Source organism: Pipistrellus kuhlii, unplaced genomic scaffold, assembly GCF_014108245.1.
Source record: "Pipistrellus kuhlii isolate mPipKuh1 unplaced genomic scaffold, mPipKuh1.p scaffold_m20_p_15, whole genome shotgun sequence".
NCBI classification, from domain to species: Eukaryota; Metazoa; Chordata; class Mammalia; order Chiroptera; family Vespertilionidae; genus Pipistrellus; species Pipistrellus kuhlii.
Genome location: NW_023425460.1, coordinates 38,096,973 through 38,118,057, shown reverse-complemented (window position 1 = coordinate 38,118,057; position 21,085 = coordinate 38,096,973). Strand labels below are relative to the sequence as shown.

Here is a 21,085-nt window from a genome sequence, read left to right as displayed (position 1 = left end):
CAGACAGACACACTGGGCCCAGTGTTTTCTGAGAAATGGAGGAGGCTGGCTTCCAGAATGCCAGGTGAGAAAAAAGCATGTGGAGGCAGCCAGGGGACCAGTTCTGGGCTGAGTCATCATCTTCCAACCCTGCTCCCAAACCCCGAGCTTTCTGAGGCCCCCAGTGGCCAGGTGCCAAGATCAGCTTTCCTGCTTCCCGCAGCCTCTTCTCACCACACCTGTCCCGGCCCATCTGTTTCCAGGTTCTCCACAGGTCTCTCCCTGTCGGTGGCCGTTGGCCCCAGGGTTCACATGTGATCGTTTTATTTGTGTTCTATGTTTCTTTCCTGTCTGTGCCTCAGTTTCCTTACTGATAAAAAGTCAGGGTCGAACGCAGACAATCTCTCTACCCTTCTGCCATTAGTGGAGGACAGAATATGCGGTATAGTGTTATCTACCTTAAAAAGAAAAATGCAAAAACAACAACAAAAATCCCACCCAGAATCAACCTCTTCCTAGTCGGTCAGGAACAGAAACCACTGGGACTGTCTCCAGGGACAGAGCCGGAGAGGCCGCCTCCAGGTGAGTATCTCCATTGTGGGAGTAGCACGAGGCTCTCTGAACTTCTCCTGGCTTCTCTAGGGCAGCCGAGCCTCATTTCCCCCAAGGCCGTTATCCCAAAGCCTTCCAATGGGACTTTCCACTAGAGACCTGCAGTCCACCTGGGGCCTAAGGCGCTGCCCTCCAGAGTCAGACAACCTGCTGGGGGCAAGGGCTCTGTTCTTCACAGCATCTGATATCAAAGTGTGCCCCTGGGGTCAACTCTGAGAGGCCCTTGACCTTCTGCCAAATCGGAAAGGGCCTACCTACAAACACCGGCAACCCTCAAATGCTCTTCAGTTCTGCAGCCTCCTTTCCCTCGCTTCTCTGCCCTCCACCCCCTACCCGTGAGACACCATCTAAAACCACTCCACAGGGGAAGCCCAGAGTGCAGGCACCAAGGGTGAGCCAAGGACAGATGCCATTTCCTAGTTTTGGTGACACCCATGGCAGAGAGGCCGGCATCCAGCCTAAGCTTTTACCAACTGCTGTTTCGGCGGCATGGGGAGGATGCTTCCATTTTCATCTTTAATGGGTGCGAATCTACACCCAACTCTCTGTCCGGGACAGAACGAACCCTGGCCCCTCCTGAAATCAAGTGGAGGGGACCCTGCTTCGGGGACATGATCGGAGCTCCCAATACGAAGGGCTCATTTCCTCCCCCTGTAAAATTCACTTCGTTTTCCTTTAAGGCATGAGCCTGGCAGACGTCTAGAATAACTGAGAGGGTGAAGGCGTTATTCATAAAACCAGGGCCTTTTCCAACAGGTGGTCCAGCTGGAGGAGCTCCCAGCTTCTGCCAACAGACTGTGGAAGGGGCCCCTCTCTTGGGACGGGGGACCCCACCCAGATGCCCGCGCGGCGTGCCAAGCCAGAGACACTGCCCAGGTTCACCGAAGCGGTTCTTGACCCAGGAGTTTCCGTGAAATCTTTTCCTTGGATGACTCGGCCTGGCCTGGCCTGGCCCACCAAGAAGTTGAACACTGAAAATCCCTGAGAAGTTGGCTTTTATGAAAAGAAAACAACCATTGGCACGAAGGAGGGAGGGAAGGAGGGAGGGAGAGGGAGGAAAGAAGAGAGAGAAGCAAATGAAAAGACTGTCTGAAGGCAAGGAGAGTGACAGGGAGAGAGTGGGGGACCCCAGGGTACGGGGGTGGGGGGCGGGGGGAGTGCTGGACGCACAGGGTGAGGCCTCTGGGAAACACTTCAGCGCATTTTCCTGAGTCTCTGAGAACGAACCGGGCCCCGTGGCCAGCCTGCTGTCCTTTCCTCTCTGGCGTGAGTTCCCATCCTGGCGGGCAGGAAGGTCCCACCTGGGTGGGCGCCCTCCCTCCCGGCTTCCAAGAGGCCCAAGCGTCAGAGCTTTTTCTTTTCAAACTGGGGCACGATGCCGCTGTCCTCAGGCCGCGGGCTGCCGGCCCCCTCCGGCTCCTTCAGGCCCTCCTCGGCCAGCTGGGACAGGTACTTCTGTGGCGGGAAGAGAGGGACACAGGAGGAAGGAAGAGGGTCAGTGGTGACTTAGCAGGACAGAGAGGAGAGGAGTGGGCGGTGTGAGCTTGGCCTCTCTCTCCTGTTACCCCAACTAGTGGGTGGGACCCCTCCCCGGCCTCCTCCCCGGCCTCCCCAGATCCTGCTGGGGCCACGGCACCCAGGCTAAGCCATCTGCTTTCTCCCCCTTTATGTCAGGGCATAAGGGACGTGTGTCTCCTGTAGCAAACCTAGAAAGGCCAGCTCCTAACAGTAGCAGACACTTCCACAGCCTTTATCCCGTGCAAGCTCTGTTCTCACTGCTTCTCTAATCTATTCTCAGTTAGTCCTCAGGACACCTCTCCTTGTTTTCCAGCAGCCCAGCATCCGGGCAGCACATCCACCACGTGTGGAGGAAGAGGGAGGAGGGGGAAGCTGGAAAGGCCGGGGAGAGAAACACTGTCCCCTAAGAATGGGGACAGACAACACCAACGTCTGACATTTGAGAGGCCTAACAGCCTGTTTCCTGCTGGGCAGGCGGGCAGGTGGAGTGGCCTGGAGGTCCTTCCACAGACTCCTGTCCTGCAGTTGGGCTGCCTCACAACCCGGGACTCTCACTGCTGGGACTGGCCCCCAGCCACACGCTGGGCCGCTCCCAGGCTCTGGATCCATCACAGGGAGACAGCATAGAAAACGTCGGGGCCCCAGCTGGGCCCTCTGTGTGCAGGGCAGCCAGGGGTGCTACAAATAGCCCCGGATTGGGAGCTGGCAGGGGTAGGCCCAGCACATGGTCAAGTGTGTGGGCTCCGCTGTCAGGTGACCTGAGTCAGATCCTACATCTCAGCAGGCCAAGTCATGCAACATCTCTGACCTCGGTCAAGTGTGGGTCGTATGAATTGGACAATGTAGGGATTTTAAACTTCAAGCGATCATTTGGCTCCTTTGCTATTTCACTTTTAATGCAACAGGACTTCAATGAACTTTGATCTTTGTTTTAAAGGTTATTAAAATTGTATGTATATACATAAGGCCCTTGAGGACACACAGCCTTCTCTACATACATTACAGGATATGATCTCCGTGTAGCACATATAAAACTGCAGATCGGTTTTCTGAGTGCTTTATACTGTAGACTACATCGCCACGTAGGGCTGGAGAGCATGACATATCTATGTTTATCTCTAAAATTGCAAGTGAAGGACTGCTTTGACTTATTGTTTACACTGGAATTCCCCCCCCCCCCCATGAAATGTAAGTAAAACTTAGTGTTTGTCTCCAATAAATGATAAGACTAAATTTTTTTTTGTTAATTTATTCTCAAATGTCACTAACTGCACTGACATGAGTTACACTGACAGAACTCCTTCCACCTGCTCCTATCCTTATCTTTAAGGGAAAAGGAAACATTTGTAATGCTTGTGATTCCATCTGGGCAAATTCTGAAGATCTGAAATAACAATATCAAATTGTTGATCAATAAATGGCTACTAATAATAAATAAATAAAAAGTGTGGGTCATAACGGAACGGCCACATAAGGTTGCTGGGAAGTGCAGGAGAGGGACCATAAAGCACTTAGCACAGCGCTGGCACCGGGTAAACACTCAGAGAGGCTGCTCTTTAGCACGAGTGGCACCATCATCTGGCTCAAGGGAGTCGCCCATCTTCGCCCAGCCTCAGACCCCAATCTGCTACTTGGGGGGAAACGTGTCTTCCTCCTCCCAGGGTGGCTGAGGGGCAGAGAGGTGACGGGCACAGGATGCCTGGGTCGGCCTGGCCTCTCCATGGGTGGCTTTGAGAGGTGGTGAGCCAGATGGGAGAGGGGCAGGCCGTGCCTCCCTGCAGGCCAGGCTTAGATGGCAGCCGGATGCTCTCTGCCTCAGCCTGGGAAGAGGGAGGGGAGCACAGAGAGGCAAGTGGGTGAGTGTGCGGGGTACGGGCATGCTCCTCACTGGCCTGGAGCCAAGCAGGTATCGCGTTTTCCCATCTGGTCCTGCCTCCACCTGTTGTTCTGGATCTCCCCGAGGGGCTTCTCTCAGGGCCGGGACCAGCAGGGAGGCAGGGCAGGGGTTGCCCTGACAGAACTCCTTCCATCTGCTCCCCGCCTCGAAGAGGAATACCCGATCCCCACCAAGGCTTCCAGGAAGTGGGGGCATGGGGGAGCTAAGCTTACAAGCTGCCTGACTTGGGTGGCAGCCAGCACCTGCTCCGTGGGTCTGAGTTCTTCACACCTATCACTTGGGGCAGGGTGGGGTGGGCAGACTATGTGGACAGAGACAGTCTGTCAAGGTCACGGACAGAAACCCTATCTGGGAAGCCTGTGGTGGAGGCTCCCAGCTCCCTGACAGGTGCACAGGGAAACCTGAACTGTGGTTGGCAGGTGTGAGGGGCTTAGCCACTGTCTGGGCTGGACATGCTTAGGGACCACAGGCATGGCTCTGCCCTGCAGTGGGAGGCAAGTCTGCCTGGGAGGGAAGGGGGTGTGTGGCCCTAAGGCCCAGAATGCAGTGTAGTCCACTACCCTGGAGAAACGGGATTTAGAAGTAGAGGCCCTGGCACTCTTTCTAAGTTCCTGGGTGACCTTGAGCTGTGGGGTCTAGCTCATAATATCAAAAGTTCTTCCACTGAGGTATCAGAATCCATTGGAAAGATTTTTAAAATTCAGATTCTCATGCCCAGCTCTAGAGAGAATGAATAAGCAGGTTTACAGTGGGTACAGGAAGCTGCATTTATAGAAGATGCCAGCTAGTATAAGGACCCAGGTTTGGAAAAATCTTCAAGACCCCACCCATCAATGTCATTCTACATATTTCATCTTGTTGGGGTGGGGAATGGTGATGTCTTCAGGGTGGATGGTTGCCCTCGGTGACTCTGTGTGAACTGTGAACCCAGTGTGAGCTCTTAGTCTGGCCAACTCAGGCCCTCACTGCCCTCCCCCAGGAGGGGCCGTAACCTGGGCCTCACACCCCATGGCTTCCTTGGCCACAGGACAGCTGCTCTCTGGAGGGAAATCAGGAGGCTTAAATGACCCGAGTTTGGGCACAGCCAATGACAGTCCCTTGCAGATGGTGGCCCAGGCCATTACGGGTCTCAGTTTGCAGGACCAGGTTCATAGAGTAAAAAGAGGAAAGTGATTAAGAATCAGATGATCTGTTTCCAGGCCTGGTAACTCACCCTCTGTGTGGTGATGTCACACATCTGTGTGGTGTCAGACACATGCCATAGCTTCTCTGGGCCTCAAATATAACACAAGAGAACTGGCCCACCTCTGAGTTTCTTCACTAGGGGTGAACTTTCTCAAATTACCTATTCCCAGGTATAACCCCAATTCCACGGAATAGCTGAGCTAATGTGTATACTTCCGAAATTGTGGCCAGGTGATTCAGTTCCCATCACGGCCACTCTAACAATTTAACTGAGACAGCAACGCCTTCTCTGGAATTAGGGCCCGCTGCCACCCTGAGGGTCTTCCTGAGTGTAGACCTTGCATATCAAGAATCAGTCTGATTCCTGTAAGCAAAGGATGTATTAATAGTAAAAACAGAAGACAGCCCATGCTTTCTGATATGCCCCGCTTTCAATTAGGTTACTAAGCACAGCCTATGCCAGAAGTTAATTATGAAAACCTCTTTCTAATATGCTACCTGTTAGTTAGGTGTATATTACAGAGCAACATTTCACTGATTTTTAAGATGCTTTCCCCCCAACATTAACATCTCTGAAACTGAGGGGCATTTTACAGAGGATGGAGTCTCCCTGTTTAATTTTCAACATTTTTTTCTTGGTATCAAAAAACAGTGTGTCTTACAACCGATGGCACCTTAGATTGGATGAACTATGGAGTATTTTTTTATACATCTCCTGTTCATGTACTATAAAACTTATTTTACTTATTGCTTATTTCCTACACTAGATTGGAAAATCCATGAGGGCAGGGTTTCTGTCTGCATTCTTTTGTTGTTGTTTTTTTGTTGCTGTGACAAATAGTTGCAACATCGGAACATTTAAAATAGTGGGCAGTAGTGGCTTTTAGTCCAGCAATGAGGGGCACCACACAGGAGAACAGAAACACGGAGAAACCTCCGCATCAGCCACACCCAGGCCTCGTGAAAGGGGTCGGCCCAACCATGGGCCAGGTGAACACGAGCTCGTTACTCAGGACAGAGGGAGAGGCAGGTACCAAAGTGCCCGGCCCAGCAGAGCGTGGCAAGTGCCACCGTGAAGGCTGATGCTCTGAGAGCGCAGGAGAGGCAGCCACGGCGTGCAGCGGCCCGGTGGAGTCAGGTCTCTGTGTGGCGAAGGGAGAGAGGAACTCGGAAACAGAGACTAGAGAGCGCGCCGGTGCCAGGCAAGGATGGCCACTGGTTACCTGTAAGTTCCTGTAGTGGACAGCACTGCGGCAGTGGCTTATCTTCGCCATCTCCTCACTGGTGTAGAACAGCCCACACAGCTTGCAGTAAAACCCGGTCCTGGGTACCACGAATTCCACTCCTGCAGAAGGATGGGGGATACATGGGTAGGCCATTAGGAAGGCATGGGAGGCCCCCGTGTCCCTGAGGGGCAAAGAGCTCCGCCCCTCATTTGTTGTTGACTTTGGCGGGTGACCTAACTTCTCCAAGACTCTGTCTCCTCATCTGGCAGGAAGAGAGCAACACCCACTTCACTCACAGTGGCTGTGAGTAGGAGGCATGGCCATGCTGAGCAAGAATACGCTCTGCCGCTCTGCAAGGGCCTCTGGGAACTAGGTCCAGGCTCTCCTGGTCCCAGCCCGCTTCTGGGGAAAGGAGGAGGGAGGAGGTTTCATTCATTTCACTTGTTGGGCGTCGTTCCTCTGTCATCTGCTCCTCTCTGCAGCGGCTGTGGCCAGGACCCTGGAAGAATGCTCTCGTTTTCGCTGGTTTGTTTTAGAATGATGTTCACCAGAGAAAACTTTTTAAATAAACGCAAGTGAGGAAACCTCGCCCAGAGTCTTCTCAATCAAAACATTTTCTTCCACACTATCTATAAGGGGAGCCTTCTTCAGGAGGCGGGGAGGCAGTTTTAATTGCCCCCTAAGAGCAACGTGTCTCCTCCTTTTGCAGTGGTCGGCAAACTCATTAGTCCACAGAGCCAAATATCAACAGTGCAACAATTGAAATTTCTTTTGAGAGCCACATTTTTAAAATTTAAACTTTTAATGCCACTTCTTCAAAACAGGCTCACCCAGGCCGTGGTATTTTGTGGCAGAGCCACACTCAAGGGGCCAAAGAGCCACATGTGGCTCACGAGCCGCAGTTTGCCGACCACGGACCTAGTGTACCATAAACATTGCCCCGCCTTTCTCCAGTCTTTACATCTGAACCATCAATTCATAGCACCTCATGTGTCATTTTAGAATCTGGGAGGCCTTTGGATTCTAAGGAAAGAAAACAGTGGCCCGACAGCCAGAGAAGCGAGTGTCTTGGCCCAGGAAATCCATCTCTGAGGGGACAGTGGCTGCCCCTGCCTCCACCACGGTGTTTTAGGGGCGCAGTTTCCCTCTCGAGGACGCTGTCAGCAGAGTGGAAGGAGTCTGGGTCTGAGAGGGCACAGACGGGCGCTGAGGACCTGTGTGCCAGCCTGGGAGAGTCAGCTGACCCCTCCCACGCCCCGGGTTCTCAGGCACCTGACTGCACGGTGCCAGCTGGAGAGCAGGGCGTGCGGGCTGGGAGGCAGGACCCAGCGCAGGACGCAGGCCCGGGCCCTCCTTGCATGTGCTGACACATTGCAGCTGGGCTTTGCTGCAGCCACAGCCACAGCCAGCTGGTTAGCTCCCACTGCCCTCCTGGGGGCGAGCAGAGAGCTGGCCATGGTGGGAGGAGGGAGAGGGGGTGGAGAATGAGGAGCAGGGCGGGGAGTGGGGGGGGGGGGGTGTACCACAGGGTGGTGGGAGAAAAATGGAAGTTAGAGTTAACACAGACCTAGCTCTTTTCCTTACCCAGTGATCTCAGGTGCATTACATTGTTCAACTTTCTTTTCTTTTTTTAAAATATACTTTTTAATCGATTTCAGAGAGGTAGGGAGAGGGAGAGACAGAGAAACATCAATGATGAGAATCATTGGCAGCCTGCCTCCTGCACGCCCCCTCCTGGGGATCGTGCATGAGCCCTGACTGGGAATCGAACCGTGACCTCCTGGTTCAGAGTTTGACGCTATAAACTACTGAGCACACCAACCAGGCTACTCAACTTCCTGAGATGCATTTCCTCGTCTGGGAAACCTGGTTAATCACACCACAAATGGTGCTACAGGGAAGCGCCTCTCATTTTTCCTGGTGCTCAGAAAATCTGTTTGCACATGTTAGATGTTTCTCCACAAAGGCCAGCCTCCCACATGTTCGCTTTCCTGCCCTCCATCCTTCACTGCCACTGCCCGGGGAGCCAGACTCCATGGTTTGGCAGCCGCTCTCCTCACTGCCCCGCCCAGCGGCCGCTCAGAAGTGCCAGGCAGTGCAGAGACAGTGCTGGGAAGTCTGATGGGGAGGATCCCCAGACACCTGGTAACTCCCCCAAGTACCTGGGAGCTGCCACAGGCACTGGGAGGCCACCCCGCCTCAGGTCACCTCTGGAATGTGAGAGCCAAGGAAGCGGCAGCATCAAGAAGCACTGCCACAGCCCGGACAGGTTCTCCCATATTTGGTTCTCCCATATTTCAGTCTCATTAAGCGCAATAATTAAAGCGGCATTTGCCGTCTAATAATAGCTCCTGGTGGGTAATTACAACTCTGTCATCCCAGCGAAGCCTGGGCTGGGTGGAGGGGAAGATTGCTTTTTGCAGGCAATGCTCTTTGGTTCTGGTTAAGAGCAGGCCTTGGCAGGCTCGCACTGCCTGGGGTCATCCAGAGCCCCCCACCCTTCCCCCATGCCCACCTCCTCATGGTGAACCCAGGCCTCTCTGTTCCCCACCTTTCTAGAAGTCCCTCAGCAACGGTGGCCGACCCTGGAGGTGAAGTGTTATGCAGCCAGAGTAAGAGGAAACATAGTAGGTCTCCATAACGCCTTCAGGAACAAATAATAACAACAGGCAACCCTTCCTAAGGACCTCCAAAGGGAAGACACTAAAACCTCACAAGTATTCATTTAAATCCTCAAAATAACCTGGCATGGCAGGCTTCTGTGACTATGCCTGATGCCTGATTTATAGATGAACAACGCCAAGGAGGGCAGCATGGTCTCAGGTTAGAAATCCCTCGTTCTGACCTGAACTCACCCAGTGGTGGTAGGGAAGTCTCTGGGCCTCAGTTTCCTCGCCTGTCAAATGCAGAAAATAGTACCACACACCCCACTCCACCCCAGAGATCAATGAGATCATGGGTTTCAAAGTGATAATCTAGTACAGTACGAAACTACTATTTTTAACAGCACCAAACCAAAACGACCCACATGCCCATCCACAGGTGAATGAATAAACCAAACATGGTGTCCACAGTGCAATACTCCTGCACAATGAAAAGAAGCCAACTGGGGACACCCCAACAGTACGGATGAATCTCAAAACAATGACGCTGAGTGAAAGAAGCCAGGCCAAAATCTTCATCCCGTATGTTCCCTCTCTATAAAATTCTAGAATGCAAACTAGTAGTTAGCGACCAAGCTGGCATCAGTGGTTACCTGGGATTGAGGTATGAAAAGAGAAGGTTACAAAGGAGTATCAGGAAACTGGGGGGAGATGAATATGTTCATTATCCCAATTGTGGTGATGATCTCACAGGTATATGCATTTGACAAAACTGATCAGACAGTACGCTTTAAATGTGTGTTTGTCCTTATACATCAATTACACCTCACTAGAGGTGCTTCAAAAATCAGAATGAGATACCACGTTCCTCCTAATAGGTTGGTGAAAATTAAAAGTTAATAGTAGCCCTAGCTGGTTTGGCTCAGTGGATAGAGCGACAGCCTGAGAACTGAAGGCTCCCAGGTTCAATTCCAGTCAAGGGCATATGCCCAGGTTGCAGGCTCGATCCCCAGTGGGGAGTGTGCAGGAAGCAGTTGATCAATGATTCTCTCTCATCATTGATGTTTTTCTCCCTCCCTCCCTCTCCCTTCCTCTCTGAAATCAATAAAAAATATATTAAAAAAAATAAAAGCTGGTAGTATCCAATGTTGGCTGGGATGTGGAGAATGAGAACTCTCACTCAAGGTAGCAGTTAAAACTGGTGTAATCCTTCTGGAGTGCAATTTAGCAGCAATTATGATCATCTAAGTTGCAAATACATATGACCACACAACCCCCAGGGCCAGGACGCTGCCCTCAGAAACGCTGGCACTCGGACAAAGGGGACAGCTCGCCTAGGAGGCAGCAGAGCACGGAGGTAGCCTGGTCCTAGAGTGAAACCACCAGGATTGAAATCCCTGCCCCAGTCCTGGCCGATTTGCAGCTTTGTAACCCTGCATCTCAGATTTCTGATCTGGGAAACAGGAATAAAATATTGCCGACCTCATAGGAGTTTTCAGAGAGCTAAAGGAGATGATATATGCAACAGTCCAGGAATGGTGCCTGCATGGCAAATGATAAAAGCTAAGTTATTTTAATAATGGGGGAAAAGATTTAAAGCATCCTAAGTATTCACCAGTACAGTGGTTCAATAAGTTACGGTGCACCTTTAAGATGGAGTATTTGCAATGGTTAAAAAGAAGGAATTTTCTATGTACCTACAAGAAGAGACCTCTAAGATTCGCTGTTAGATTTAAAAAGCAAATTGTTGAACATTATGTATATAGTGTGATCCTGTTTTTATGGGAGGAGAACTTTTTGAGGATATGGCTACCTCTGGAGTTGGGGAGAGGCTGGGGGAAGAGATATGACATTCAATATGTATGTGGTTCTTAGTTTTAAAATCTGTTACAGTAATCTTTCACACTTTTTTGTAATGAAAAACAATAATAAAAAATATGATATAAGGTAGCAGATTTTGTTATCTTTTGCTTCTGTGTGTCAATTAGATTCCAAGTTCTTGAATGACTAGAGACTTGTGCTACATTTCTCTGTCCCTCCCTCACCCCCAGAGTGCCCAGGACAGAGCCATGCACACAGTAGGTGCTGCTGACGGACTGAATGCATGAAGAATGCATGGGTGAACTGTCTAGCACCTTTTTCCTGAAAGGCGGCCTTCGCCACTGTCCCCCAGGATTACAACACCCAGGCCCCCTGTGCAGTCGGTCAGTGTGTCAGTGTTTCTTCTTTTTAGTTTTTTATCCTGAGGCACGCTGGAGGCTACGCAGCAAATTTATCCCTTAAAAAAAAAAAAAAAAAAAAAAAAAAAAAAAAAAAAAGGACATTTCCTTTTCCATCTCACTTTCACTTTATGAAAAAGATGCACTTGGAGAGCAGAAAGAATAAGAAACTTAAAAAAAAAAAAAGAAAAGCAAAAGAGAAGCATGACGAAATGGGTGACCCTCCATACTGACCTCCCTGATGGAGCAGGCACATACATAGTCATTGACAGTGGCCATCCCATAGCCCACACACTGCCCACTTCCTGAGAGCACCTTCCCAAGCTCCTCTCTGAGCAGCTGCTACTCCTTTGTCTCGCCGCTTTCCGACCTTTCAGGGTCAACACAAAGACTCAAAGGTGGCGCTGGCTGAAGTGGGCATCACTGGCTTAGCGGTGGTGTCAGCAGCTCCCACGGAACCTTCTTAAAGGACCTTCACTCCCTATCCTGAAACCCTAGTTAACTCTCCTTTTAGAAAATGTGTCCTAGGTGGCTCTATTACTAACCTCCCTCCCCGCCCCACTCCAACACTTCCTCCCGCCATTAAAAAACCACCAGTCTGATCCCTTCCCATATTACAGAGGAGGAAACGAAGGCCCAGGAATCCCCAACCCATTGTCTGGGAGCTAAGCCATCCCCCATTAGTGTCTCCCACCCTGCAGACCTCCCCCCTCACGCCACCAGCTACCCCTCTGGACAGAGACCTGATCTCTATTCTGCCTCTGGCTGGGTTACCTTCCCTGGCCATGTGAACCCTGACAGTACCTCCCACTCCCAAGCTCTCTGAGAAAAGTCTCTCTCCCTCTCCCTCTCCCTCTCCCTCTCCCTCTCCCTCTCCCTCTCCCTTTTTCTCTCTCTCTCTTCCTCTCCCTCTCTCATTAATCGGCTTTTTACTAAAGGACTTGGAGTGACTGGGGAAAAATACCCCAAGACAAAAACCATTCCTGGGTATGATTTGCCTGAGGATAAGTACTCACCCAATAACTGGAAAACGATGGGACCCAGGTCCCTCTCTCCTCAGTGCCCCCACTGTCAATGACATAGAGCCTGCCCCCAACAGCCCCTTCAGCATCATTGCCCCAGAGAGCTAATCACCCTAAAGAGAGGAGAGGCAGCCCTGTTTTGGGAAGGGCTGGGGCAGGGGCCATCGGGAAGATGCATCCATGGGGCTTCTGCTTCCCTGCCTGGTAAGGCTGCCGCTCAGGGAGAAAGCCTTTCCTGGTAGGGAGGCAGCCCCCTAAGCTCTGGCTCCGGGGGAGTGCGTTCAAGGCCTGGTCCCAGAGTCTCTGCTCTGTGACGGGCGACTGCCATTGCAAGAGACTTTAAGGTAGCACCTCGCCAGCGTAGGTGATTGCAACAGACTCGGACCACGTGCTGAGCTCCTAGGTGTTCCTAGGGAGCGCCCACTTCCTGGGGCTGAGTTCTCAGGAAGGACCTACCTAGAGGAATGCTGAGTTCGCTGAACACATCCTCCGGGTCCCAGGAAGGCAACGAAAGGGGCTGCTTCAGCTCCACCTCCGTGTATTCCGGGCACCTTACGTCCAGGGACTTCACTTCCAGGTACCTGGCGTTTTCTGCAAAACATGAGCCAGAGCCAAGAGCTGGTGACACACGGCATGCCTCCTCGAACCCCTGCAATGCCCTTGGCCGCGCGGCTGCGGGATCAGGGCTGGCCCCTGGGACCGCTTCATTACACGGGGCTGGAGTCGGACCAGGACTGCTCGACAGAACCCAAATGCTATCACTGAAGAGCTTTTCCCATTGCCAAGAGGACGCCACACAGGACAACATAGCCAATCTTTGCACAGGGCCTGGGGGAGGGGGAGGGGAAGGCTGCTGATGCCTTGGGTGGGGATGATACACACCTATTCCCCCCAACTCCGTATCACCCCATCTTTGCAGGAGGAAGAACCACTGAAGGCAATTACAGGGTGCTGACGTCCACAGGAGCACCGGGGCAGCTGGGAAAGGCCAGGCCTCTCTCTCAGCCCACGCTCATGTTATTAAACATGAACTCAAACCCTGGGTAAGCGAGAGAGCCATGCATGCCAGTGCATGCTGAGACCTATACCATGAGAAGAAAAAAGTGTGTGTGTGTCTGTGTGTACGTGTGTGTGTGTGGGGGGGGGGGGAGGTGGAGGGTCCAGTGGAGCAAGGTGAACGTTTCACTCCTTTATTCTTGGCCTTTCTCTGGAATCAGCCCAGGCCCCAGCGTTTCTCTAGCAACGAGGCAGCACATGACAGAGTTTCCATGGAGACTCGGAGCCACGCAGGTGGAAACAGCTAGGTCAGCCTGACACAGAGGAAAGCCGGAGCCCGGCTCCCAGAGCCGCGCCAGCACAGCCCCGGGTAGGAGTGCGGACTGGGCCGCCTCTCCTAAGTCTCTGCCCCTGACTCCAGCCTGTCCCTCCGACTTCAACCTCGCCACCAAGGCTGCAGGCGTCCTGGGACATGGACTCTCCTTCCTTTTCCCTGGGAGGACGTGGGACGGCTACTCCCCCTTTCTGCCCCCCAGCCCGGGATGGATCTGAGTTTCCACTTGGCAGAGGACACAGGGCTTAGCCTATTTTAAACTCTGTTTTTCATGATGTCATAGTGCCAGGCACAGACACAGCATCCCCTCCGGCGGAAGGTCCCAAGGCGAGTCCTGCTTCACCATCGGACCCTGGAGAAAAGTGGGTCTGAGGCGGGAGGAAGGGGGATGGGGGACTGGCACCCCCCTTGGTGAGCCCCTCATTCTTCCCCTGCCCGCTCCTTCCTGGGCCTCCCACTGTCTCTCCGCCCCTTCCCCGCCCATCCCGTTCCCCTCCCTGGGGCCTCACAGAAATAGCAGCCTGGGTGGTCCTCTGTCCTGCAGACAGAGCTCCGCTGGCTGTCCCCAGGGAACTTTGGTTGATAATTCAAAACTTTGGCTAATTTCCGCTGTCAGCGTCCATCTGGGCTCCCATAAGTTCAGAGAAGGCTGCCCTATCTGAGTCTGCTTCTCAGAACACATGTGACCTGCTGTCTGATTTCCTCTGCACCATTTGCCTAAAAGCTCCACCGGTTTAACCAGGCTTTTGGCAGCTCACTTTCTGCACCCGCCCCCATGCTGGCTGAGACCTTACCCATGTCCCTTCTCCGGGGGAGCCGTGGCCCATCCGCCCATGCACACAGGGAAAGAGGGAGGTAGTTACCCTGGGTCGACACTCCTTGGCAAGCCTGGCTTTGGGGGTCGGCATCGGTGGAGGGGCCGGCTTTCTCTTCCAGGGGACTGCCTCCACAAGCCCCATCTTCGGGAGTCCCCGTGGCCTTGCTGTCATCAAGACATGGGCTCGGCTGCCCGGCCCTCTCTTCGGCTGGCTTGGGGGAAGACATTTGCCGGAGTGCAGGGGACAGACGAACATCTGAGCTCTCTGCTCCCTTTGCCTGCTTCTCGTAGCAATCTGAACCCTCCAGCGAGAGGCCAGTCTCACATTCAGCTGGCTTCTGCTCAGCCTCCAGATTTAGGCCAGGCATTTCCACGTCCATGTCACTGGGACAGCCCGTGGGGGCAGACGGCCCTTCTCTGGGAGAGCTAGGGCTGATTTCCGTGGCCCCGTTGCCCATGGCCTTGACCCCCTCCTTGGTGAAATCTTTGGTCAAGTCCAGGTGTAAGGCGGCTGTCCCACAGGGACACATTTCTGGGCACAATTTGTCCTTCCGGTCAATGGGCACGATCTCTTCCAGCTCTGGGATGTCCGGCTCCATGATAAAGTCTTCTTCCTCCCCCACCTCGTCCACCGTGACCAGCTCCTCCATGTTCGTGGGGTACCAGCTCTCGTCCTCCGCTTCGCTTCCGCTCTCCCAGGCTTGATCCTGAATGAAAGCGCAGGGTGGAGGTCAGAGGGCGGCTGAGAGCTCGGTCTTCCGCCACAGGGCACGAGCCTCGGCCCCAGGCCCCTTCAAACCAGAGTGATCCTGAGCATTCTTACCTCTCCCTGGGAACATTTACTGGGGACCACTCGAGTCCCACACCACCGATTCATCCCTAGGACGAGGCTCAAAACAGCACAGGGTCTGGAATAAACCCTTCATGCTTAAATCTACCACTGTTTAAAGGGACACAACGCATTTCAACCACTGGTCCATAATAGGTGCTCAATAAACAGTTTTCAGATGGATGATTAATTTTGTACACTCTAAATAGATCAACTTGCTAGGGCGATTTCCTTGAATAGAAAGCATCACTAAATGTAACTGCAGGAAAGTCCCCCCCGCCCTAAAATTTCCCCAAGTACCTCTCCCTGAAAGTGGGAAACTTCCACAGCCCAGCTCATAGTCAGCCCCTCCCCTGAAGCTGTCCCCTAGTATTCCCAGCAGCCTACGGGCCCAAGAGCCAGATTTAGGAGATCAGCTTCCTGGCCAGTGACACCCATCCCTCCGCCTCTCTGACCGGGAAGGCACGAAGCTGGCCTCATGCCAGGGACATTTCTTTGAGCTGGTGGTGGCCCCTGCACTATAACTGGTTTTTGTTTGTTTGTTTGTTTGTTTTCTTTTCACTTTAATTGTGTAAAACAATCTTTACGAGCTCAGGAGATGTCTTGCTAATCCCAGGGTCTGGGCCTGTTGAGGTCATGGCCCCAGATGGAGTGCCCAGAGCCCCCCTTCCTGTCCCAGCCTCTCTCAAGGGACCTGCCTATTTTGGGCACCTGGCTCTGAAGCCCGAGTCTTTTTTGGGTACATGTTTTTCTCGTACGAGCGCAGCCAACTTGCTGGAGAGTACGGCAGAGCCCAGGCATGTGGTCAAGATCTCCCCGTAAGGAGTACACAGAGTACGCGGGCAGAGCCGTCCCTCCAGGGCGAGCTGGGACGCGGCTTCATTCATGGAACCACGGTGGGCCCTCGAGCACGTCCCACAGAGCAGGCGTCACCAGGCGGGACGGGCACTCTGTCGCTTGGTCCCCGGTGACTGCTGTGCAGACAGGGCTACACGTTCAGCTTCTGCGACAAACTTTACCTTCTTGGTTCTTGTATTTTCTGGATCAAAGGACTCTGCTTCCCTCTCGTGCCAGTCCACTGACGGGGGGCTTTCTTCCGCATCCCCCTTTCCAACCTTGCCAAAGGAAGAACAGAACAAACCAAATCAACAGTCAGCAGAGGCCCAGAGAGAAAGGAACACCGGGAGAAACGACGATAGTGAGCACAGCTAACAGCTGCCAAGGCGTGTTTCTTCTCTCCTCACAGAACCCCTCAGAAGAAGGCTCTGATCATCTGCATTGCTCGGATGAGGGAACTGAGGCTCAGAGAGGTTAAGTAACTTGTTCAAGGTCACACGGTCTAAGGGAGGTTCCGTTCTCATCCGGGAAACGGAACAACTGAAAGCAAGCGTCTGGCTGAGAATTTGGGTCTCTCACCAGCCTTTAGCACGGGGGTCAGCAAACCATAGTCCTCAAGCCAAATCTGACCCAGTGTCTCTTTGTATAGTCTGGGAGCTAGTGGTGCTTTTCACATTTTTAAGTAGTTGCATTTTAAACGATTATATAAGTACCTCTATAATATCTTCCATTTTCTCCTTGGTCCACGTAGCCTAACGTATCTATTTACTATCTGACGTTTTGTAGGAAAAGTCTCCTCACTTCTGCTTCAGAAGTTTTGGGAGGATATTCTTCCGTGATCTAAATTTTGGTCACCAAATCAATGACTATTCCTGGGGACCCCATGGCAAGTTGCATTTTCTCCACATTTTTGGCTGAGGTTGGTTTGAAACAAATGACTCGACTTCTGATTCCTTCAAAGCAGACACACCCCTCCGGAGCTGAGAGGAGCCCGCTGGGACAGGAGCTCAGGACTAACTGGTTTAGCGAGTTATTATGGACAAGGCTGGGACAGTTCAAACCCTCAAGCCCTTATTCTTTCAGTGTTTGGAGCACAACATTCCACCAAAATCCCTGCTCACGTCTTTGGAGCCAACCTGAGTACACAGCAGGTCCAAATGCCATGTTAACCATCAGAATCCACAGCGTCTACCAACAGGGCACCGCTGTGCTCTGTTTTTATCTCTCTGCATACATTACCCATGGCCTTCCCTTGTCAAAATAAATAACCCTCCCCTTCCCAAGCAGTTACAGCAGCCACACTCCTAGGTCAACACAGTGAGGAAAGCCTCTCTGGCTCATTCGGGGAGGGGCAGGGCAGGCCGAAAACCCCACCAAGTGGAGCCTACCCTTCCTCCCTGCACACACAGCAGACAGGGCAGTGCTTTCCATGCACCCCTGGCCTTGGTCTTGGCACAACTTCCAGGTGACAGCAGTAGCTGAAGGGGAACAGACACATGCTACCAATGCACCATGGCCCGCGCCAGCTCATGGACTAAGATACTAGGTCCCAATGGTGGCAAGCAGGGGCTCTGTCACCACAGAGCCATGGCCACCGCTAGACCTCCTCCTTACCTCCCAAGTCTATTCTCCCCAAGGCGATCAAGAATGATCACTCCAAAATACAAAACCCATCATACCCTCACGGCCCCGTTCTGCTTACACATTTCATTTGCCTCTTCTTGCACAAACATCCTTCACCTGCCTCCGAGGCCCCTCTTGACGTGGCCTTTGTTGACCATTTTAACCCAGTCTCTCTGTTCCAGCAGCAGTCCTCCAGCCCCTGGGCCCTCGCACATGCTGTTCCCTCCTTTCCACCCGGTAAATATCCACCATTCCTTCAAATCGCAACCATCACATCCTAACCTAGGGAAGCCTCTGATTGGTTACAGGCACTGACAGCACTGTGTGCCTCCATCTCCTTCTTAGCCCTGATCCCTCACACTCTCCTGCTCATTTGAGGAATTCTTTGATTCATCTGTCTTTCCACTAGACCAGTGGTCGGCAAACTCTAGTCAACAGAGCCAAATGTCAATAGTAAAACAATTGAAATTTCTTTGGAGAGCCAAATTTTTTAAACTTAAACTTCTTCTAACGCCTCTTCTTCAAAAGAGGCTTGCCCAGGCCGTGGTATTTTGTGGAAGAGCCACACTCAAGGGGCCAAAGAGCCGCATGTGGCTCACGAGCCGGTTTGCCAACCATGGCACTAGACCATGAGCTCCTCGAGATCAGAGGTCGTTTCAGCTTCACTCACAACGAAGCATCGATGCTGGGTGCTCCATGGATCCTGGTGGGTAAAACAATGGAGGTTGGCAGGAGAGGGAGGAGGGAATATTAATAACAAGCTTGCACCTGCCTCCATGTGCCTGGGTCTCTGCTGGGCTCTGAATGGAGAAGAAGTAGTTTTCCATTTCTTTTTCCCGTGGGTTGCTTATACCCGTGGCTGCATTCTGGACTCCATCTGTCCCGGCATGTTTTGGTCTATAGTTTCTTACACGTGGGAAATTTCAACAGATAGCTGGGCTCTGGTCTTGCTCGAAGGAACGAGAGATCTGACAGCCCAGGGCATGCTCCCCAGAATGGCAGACCCAGGATGGAGCTGAGCAGTGGATGGCTGCTTGCTCCCAGCACAAGGCGCCTCCTCCTGGGTCTGCCATGGTCCCATTGCTCCACCAGGCTTCACTCATCCCATCTGGCCTGGTGTCCCGCCTGGCTTCTCTCCCTGGGCATCTGGGTGTGTAGCCCCCAACTCCCTCCCAACAGGTCTCTCCCTTCTTTCCCACGGTCTCTCCAGCCACGGCCTTGCTCTCTCTCCTCCTGCCTGTGGCCTCGCGGTCAGAGTGGCTCTCCTGCCTGCACCTGGCCACCCTCCGCACCGAGAGCACAGACAGCAGCGCTGCCAGCCCGGGCCCTTCTCCAGAGACCCAGCGGGTTGTTAACATGCTCGTTAAAGGCCTGCCGCAGCCCTGTGATCATGGCCATTTCACAACCAAGGAAATTGAGGGAGAGAAGCACAGGGTGTGACCTGGTTCTCAGAAGCCAGGCCTTGGCTTTCCAGAGTCTGGGTCCAGTCATTCACTTCTTCCACAGGTCCGCACTGAACGCCCACTCTCACCTGGGGACGGGGGACACAGCTGTGAGAATGGCAGACAAAAACTCCTGCCCTCGTGGGCATTACACTTGGAGGGGGGGAGGGGAGGGACACAGACACTACATAAAACAAATAAAGGCATTAGGGGATCGGTTAGAAGGAAATGGGTGCCACCAAGGAAAGGAAAGCAGGGAAGAAGAGGAGTGTCGTATGATCAGGTGCAGTGGCCCTGATAAACCTGTGGGGTTGTGACAATGCCTTGAGGCAGAGGTGAGGAGGGACCCAGGTGGGCGCAGGGGTGCGCCTGGTGGTGGGAAGTGCCTGGCAAATTAGAAGAAAGGCAAGGACACCTCTTCAGCCCTGTGGCCTTCATTCCCAAGTCCGGTCCCTCCTGTCTGTAATCTGAGCCCTGGGCTGCCCGGTTGGGGATCTGGGTTGTTCTCAAGATCACAACATAGAGCTGAGATCAGCGAGGAGGAAAACTCTGTTCTGCTACCCTGTTTCCCCGAAAATAAGACAGTGTCTTATGTTAATTTTTTCTCCCAAAGTTGCGCTAGGTCTTATTTTCAGGGGATGTCTTATCTTCCCATGTGCTAGGTCTTATTTTCGGAGGATGTCTTATTTTCGGGGAAACACGGTAGTATTCCACCACCGTGTGCTGCGCCCCTGGCTTCAGACCCACAGAAGAAGTCTGTGGGGAACCCCTACTAGTCCCTACTGACCCCACTCTAGGGCTCGGAGAGGCAGACCAATTCCAGGGACAGATTGTAGGGAACCCACAGGGCTTTCTGAATCTTTTCTGCATCAGGGGCTCTCAGGGGGACCCACCATGTGTGTCCCCTTAAGGGGGCGAGGGTTGTGCGGACCCATGAGGAGTGGCTACTCAGCAGGAGTCTCTAAAGAAGAGCCTCAGGATGTGGGTCGGAGTGGGAAGGGGCAGCTCCTCCCTCTGCTGTGGGGACAGATGGTGCCAGACTGGAGGCATGAGCCTGTGCTCTCGGTCCCTCCGTGCCTTTTCTTGAGTCACTGACCTGTCGCCAACACCTTGGACATCTCCAGGTATATGTGGTTGGAGGTATATATGGTTGGAGAACCTCTATCTGCGCATCGGATAGAAATTCTCAAAACTAAAGTTAGGTTGTTGTTGACATATACTGCGTCGTTGCATCTATACTAAACACGTACAGACTTTCTTTTCTTGTCATTAATCCCTAAAGTGCACAGGATGACAACTATCTACTTAGCATTTACGTTGTGTTAGGTATTATGTAAGTAATCTAGAGATGATTTAAGAACTTATGGAAGGATATGTATAGGTTATATGCAAGTACTTCACTATCTTACATAAGGGATGTCAGCATCCTGGGATCTTATTATCTTCAGGGGCCCTGGAACCAGTCCCCTGTACACTCTTCTTAAACACACCCACTTGTCCATAAGTCCTCAGGATCCAGTTCAAGCCCTCAGTGGGGCCCACGTGGTCCTTCACGTCCCCTCTACCCATTTCCTAGTCTCCTTTCCTGGCATTCCCCCTACTAGGCCAGTCAGGACAAATCGTGGAAACGTGCAATGGGCAGAAAGATCACCGGGTGTCCTTCCATGGAATGCTGGGCCATTTGCCAGCACACCCTTTGGGTATCTGGTTCTGTGAGAGTCTGGACTTGCACTTAAACTGAGCTGCTTTACAACCCTGTGAATGCAGATAATCGAGAGTCATGTAAGCGATTCTCATCCATAGAGATGCAAAGAATTTTATCTGGTCCCAGGTTCCCCGTGGAAGAGGTCAGCTTGCCTCTGTTAGCAAACCCATGTCCACATTCCTGACTGCCTCCACATGTGGCCTGATCTTTACCTTCTCCTCTGAACTGGCTTTTAAATCTT

General features: G+C 52.6%; 1 protein-coding gene across 1 annotated transcript in view; it reads right to left on the bottom strand.

Moving 5' to 3' along the window:
• Positions 1–281: 281 nt before the first annotated feature.
• Positions 282–21,085, bottom strand: part of RBM20 (RNA binding motif protein 20) — a 76,503-nt gene continuing 55,699 nt past the window's right edge. The window contains exons 11-15 of the mRNA XM_045582216.1: positions 16,257–16,352; positions 14,455–15,115; positions 12,718–12,852; positions 6,415–6,536; positions 282–2,046 (exon numbers count right to left, since the gene is read on the bottom strand). Of these exons, the coding sequence (XP_045438172.1) occupies positions 1,936–2,046; positions 6,415–6,536; positions 12,718–12,852; positions 14,455–15,115; positions 16,257–16,352 (1,125 nt within the window). The 3' untranslated portion in view covers positions 282–1,935. The remainder of the gene's footprint in view (positions 2,047–6,414; positions 6,537–12,717; positions 12,853–14,454; positions 15,116–16,256; positions 16,353–21,085) is intronic.